The sequence below is a fragment of the Balaenoptera ricei genome, chromosome 15 (genome assembly GCF_028023285.1).
Source record: "Balaenoptera ricei isolate mBalRic1 chromosome 15, mBalRic1.hap2, whole genome shotgun sequence".
NCBI classification, from domain to species: Eukaryota; Metazoa; Chordata; class Mammalia; order Artiodactyla; family Balaenopteridae; genus Balaenoptera; species Balaenoptera ricei.
This window is the reverse complement of record NC_082653.1, coordinates 14983241-14987965: the sequence shown is the minus strand read 5'-3', so window position 1 is coordinate 14987965 and position 4725 is coordinate 14983241. Positions and strand designations below refer to the sequence as shown.

Below are 4725 nucleotides of genomic sequence, written 5' to 3'. Positions count from 1 at the left end.
TTAATGGTCGGCGTTTTCCAAAGGCGGCCAGTCCGCTACAGCTTCGTTAATTAATGACAGCCTTTCCTGCCAATCGCCCATCAGAAGCGGATCCCTCCGCCCAATAGTGATACGCTAGTGGGTGGTTCTAGCAGTTGCCCGGTGACAGAGTGCTCTGGCGCGCCCCATTGGCTGGATCAAACCCAAGCGAGCTGCTGATAGGCCAGCGCTGCCGGAGGGTTACAATTCAAACGCGGGCGGAAGGGTCCGGGACTCCGCAGTTGCAGCCACGATCTCCGTGTAGTCCGAGTTCCTGTCTCCCTTCTCAGCGCCACCCGGATGGCTTCCCAGAACCGCGACCCAGCTGCTGCCAGCGTTGCCGCCGCCCGTAAAGGAGCCGAGCCCAGCGGGGGCGCCGCCCGGGGCCCCGTGGGCAAGAGGTGAGTGGTGCGGAGGTAACAATCGCCGGGCCTGGCACAGCCTGGGCCTTTGGAGCCGAGAGCGAAGACTTCCGGGACCCCCACCTCCTCCTGGAACGGGTGAGATATGGGAGGTAGAGGGACACGCCAGGAGCTCGACTGCTCTTAGAGACCCTCCCGGAGGAGGACGGAAGGGGTATGGCCGCTGCCAGGATCCTCCGTCGGTGAACCAAGATGAAGATGCTCCGGGGACCTTCGGTGTCTTGGCTGGAGGACGGCGGGGGAGGGGGAAGGAAGGAGGGGAGAAATTGAGATCCGGCACGGAGAGAGGCGCCAGAGAAGCAGATGAGGTTAAGAATAAGCCAGAGCCGTCCTATGGGAGCCTGGAATTAGGGAGGGTGAGGAAGACTCACTACGACCCTCTTGTGGAACTGGGGGTGACTGTGCCCCCAGCTGAGTCCGACTTCAGGGTAGAGGGAGGCCTCCGTGACAGCTGCTCCAGAGAGATTGGGGTGGGAGGAGATGCACCACCTGGAGCCCTGACCCATCCAGACTCCCAGGTGACCCCGAGTGCTCTTTTTGCAGGCTACAGCAGGAGCTGATGACGCTCATGGTGAGTGACTGATGCCCGGAGCCCCAACCAGTTGGTCCACCCTCCCACCTCCCAGTCACTTATCAGTAGCCTCCTCTTCTACATCAGGCTCTTTGATAGACATGGGGGTAAAAAGATGAGTCCAGCCTGTTCTCTTCTGGGAAGAAGCTAATCCACCTCACCTACACACCTTTTCTCCAGACAGTCTCTACTCCCAGTCCCATCCTCCCACAATAAAGTTATCCCTGAAATACGGCTCTCATACACGGCCCTCCCCCTGCCCTGCCTGGTCCTACTTCCCTGGCCTAAGGTTTATCCACACCCAACTCTCCATCCTTCTTAATATTTCTAATCCTGTCGCACCTCAGAATGCTTCTTTCCTGGACGATCTCTTCTACGTTAACCCTGGATATTCAAGTCAAATCCTTCAATGACCATATTGTTTATGTTCCCAGTCCGTGAATAGTCTCTGGGCTTCGTGTGTAACCAGCACTCAATAGCATATTGAGTTGACTTCCCAGCAGCCAGCATTGTGGTTACAGAGCTGCCTTTTGCTTCCCTGCACAACCCCTCCCTTCTTAGCCTGGCGATGAACCTCCATCATCCCAATACTCCCCGGAGAGGCATGCTGAGCCCCGAGGATGTAGCCATTTCCTCAGGAAAGCCTATCCATTTGGCCTGGTTGCTTTACTTTGGATCAAAATGTGATGAGGTTAAGGAGAAAGGGTTCACCCACTGGCCCCCCCAGGAGCGTACGCTTCAGCCCAGCATGTGTTGTGTTTCCTCCCCAGATGTCTGGCGATAAAGGAATTTCTGCTTTCCCTGAATCAGACAACCTTTTCAAATGGGTGGGGACCATCCATGGAGCCGCTGGCACAGTAAGTATAGGGTTGGGGTAGGTGAGTGTGACTTAGCTGAGTCTGGGGAGAGGTGGGAGGTGAAACCCAAGTGCCGGGTCTGCTTCAAGTCTTTTGGCTGGTGGGACATTCCCCTGTGCCTGCTCTCGTGCCCTGAGCCTGTGGCCCTGATCTCCCTCTCTATAGTAAGAGGCTGTGTTTAAGGCAGGGCTCTCCATCTTAGATGCTGACAGGGGGCCAGACAGCAAGGAAAAGAATGAAGGACAATTGAAGACTTAGGCCAGTGGGCCTTAGACCAAAGGATCACTGATGACCCCAGTGACCAGATATGAGAGAAAGTACCAGACCAGTTTAATGCGTTCTCTTCTGTCAAGTCCCAGACAAACTCAGGGGTCCTGGCAAGTCCCTTATGTGGGGCTTGGGCTGGGAACTGAGGCTCAGGATGGAAGGGTTACTCCCTGAATCTCTTTCTCCAGGTATATGAAGACCTGAGGTATAAACTGTCCCTGGAGTTCCCCAGTGGCTACCCTTACAATGCACCCACGGTGAAGTTCCTCACGCCCTGCTACCACCCCAACGTGGACACCCAGGGTAACATCTGCCTGGACATCCTGAAAGACAAGTGGTCCGCCCTGTACGACGTCAGGACCATCCTGCTCTCCATCCAGAGCCTTCTCGGAGGTGACTGCCGAGACCGGCCCCTCCCCTGCAACCTGGGAACCTGTCAGAACTCCCCCGGGCGGCCTCTTCTACCCGCACCTGACCGTCCTCTTTCTCTCCACCTGCAGAACCCAACATCGATAGCCCTTTGAACACACATGCCGCTGAGCTCTGGAAAAACCCCACAGGTGAGTCCTTTGTCCCTCTCAGGGCACCAGGCCATCCCTCCCCAACCTTCAAAGCCTCCCTCAAACAACAGAAGGATTCCAGTGACTTGGGAATATGTCCTTGGGGGGCAGGTAACCCAGTTCCACCTCTGCCTTGGTGTTTCTGGTTTGCCTGTTTGCTATAAACTCAGGAAGAACCAACCCTTTCCACATTAATGTAGCTTGGGGAGGCTTTTTAAGTAGAAGGCAAAGCTTTGTGCAAATGACTTGCTCGCTAAGGGCCCCTAGCCCCCTCCCCAGCCTCCCTGGAAACAGAGCCCGTCCAGGAGTCCTGGCTGGGTGGGCAGCAGAGGGTCAATCTGTTGTGCTGGGAAGCCCCTCCCCAAACTCCTCCCATGTTTATATCCTTGCTGCCCTCTTATCCATCTTAACCCCTGTCGTCATCACTCGCTGAGACCTGCCTGTTCTCTTCCAGCCTTTAAGAAGTACCTGCAAGAAACATACTCAAAGCAGGTCTCCAGCCAAGAGCCCTGACCCAGGATGTGCAGCTCTCCTTCTGTTGTCTTTTTATTTTTTTTCCCTTAGATGGTCTGTCCTTTCCTCGATTTCTGTACAGGACCCTGTATCTTATCTGTGGTGTCATTTTTGTTTTGTTTCTGTTTTTTAAATTAAGTGTCTGGTTAAGCCCTTGTGATGAATATATTAAATAAATACATTTTGGGGTTTTTTAACAAGTTGCTGTCTTGTAGTTACCCTAGGGTTGAAAGTGCTCAGGACCGGCAGAGGTCAGGTGTAGGATCTGGGCTCTTGCCCTGCTCCTCTACCCAGGGAGTCAGAGCAGCTGATAGGCTGTAGGGCTGCGCAGTGGGGTGACAGGATTTGTTCCACTGCAGCCTTAGTTATTTTATGGCTCTGCATCTGTTTCCTCATCTATAAAATGGGTGTCACAAAATGCCGATTTCTGGGCGTTCCCTGGCGGTCTAGTGAGTAGGATTCAGCGCTTTCACTTCCGTGGCCCAGGTTCAATCCCTGGTCGGGGAACTGAGATCCCATAAGCCGTGCAGTGCAGCCAAAAATATAAATAGATAGATGAAAATTAATTTAAAAAATAAAAAACAATAACAAAATGCCAATTTCTGTGGTGTGATGACATGCACCAAGAATGTTAGCAAATATAGGAGTTGTCCCAGGTGTGTTGCAGATGAGGCTGAAACAGACATTAGGCTGAAACAGCTAGAGCTGTAGAGAGTGTGTGTGTGTGTGTGTGTGTGTGTGTGTGTGTTGGAGGCGGTTGGGAGGGGGGGATCAGCCACCTACTTTCTGACTGTAGATGTTTTGACCCTGAAAAGGAGCAAGAGGACGTTCAGGTGACCCTACAGCAGGCCCAGGGTCCGCAGAGACAGCCAGGGGAAGCTTTCTGGACTGAGGTCACAACTTGCCCCTTGCCCCAGGCCCCCCATAGATGGCTCCATGCTCCACAGGGGCACATTCACCTCCTGCTCCATCTCCACCAGCAGTTGCTCTGTCTGCTGCACCACTGGCCCATCCGGCCCCTTGGGCCATCTTTCCACCGGCCTGCCACAGGCTTTTGGGGCTCCTGGGAGGAAACCCCTGTGCCGACCAGCTGGGTCCAGGTAGGCTGAGGTGCTGGGCCCAGCCCAGGTCCTGCAGGAAGATCTAGGTGACACACCCAGGTGCGCTCCGACAAGGCCTGAGTGTTGGCTACTCACCCAACCTGGTCAGCTCTGCCTGCAGCTGGTTGTGCAGGCCTGGGGGGAGGGGGAGAAGACAGCAAGGAGGTCATCAGGAAGGTTCTCACCCACACTTTCCTCCTGCTCCAGCTAGCCCGGACCCCTGTGCCCCCAGCAAGCAGCCACATGTGGAATTGGATTGGAGTTGTCAGGTCTGGGATTAGAACTTGGATGTCCTCTAATCAGTTCCTTCATCTCAGATTGTGCTGTTGGCTCCCTCCTTGGGGCTTGGACCGGTGTTGCTCAATCTACTGTGCATGTAAGTCTGCCTGGGGGGGCACTTCCCGGGTGACGCAGTGG

At 54.7% G+C, this 4725-nt stretch overlaps 1 protein-coding gene across 1 annotated transcript; it reads left to right on the top strand.

The window, feature by feature from the left end:
* Nucleotides 1-209: 209 nt before the first annotated feature.
* Nucleotides 210-3408, top strand: UBE2C (ubiquitin conjugating enzyme E2 C). The gene is made up of 6 exons (XM_059897306.1): nucleotides 210-419; nucleotides 984-1011; nucleotides 1782-1868; nucleotides 2324-2528; nucleotides 2636-2695; nucleotides 3150-3408. Exons 1-6 carry the CDS (start codon nucleotides 319-321, stop codon nucleotides 3206-3208), a joined length of 540 nt encoding a protein of 179 aa, XP_059753289.1. The 5' UTR covers nucleotides 210-318; the 3' UTR covers nucleotides 3209-3408.
* The last annotated feature ends 1317 nt before the right edge of the window (nucleotides 3409-4725 follow it).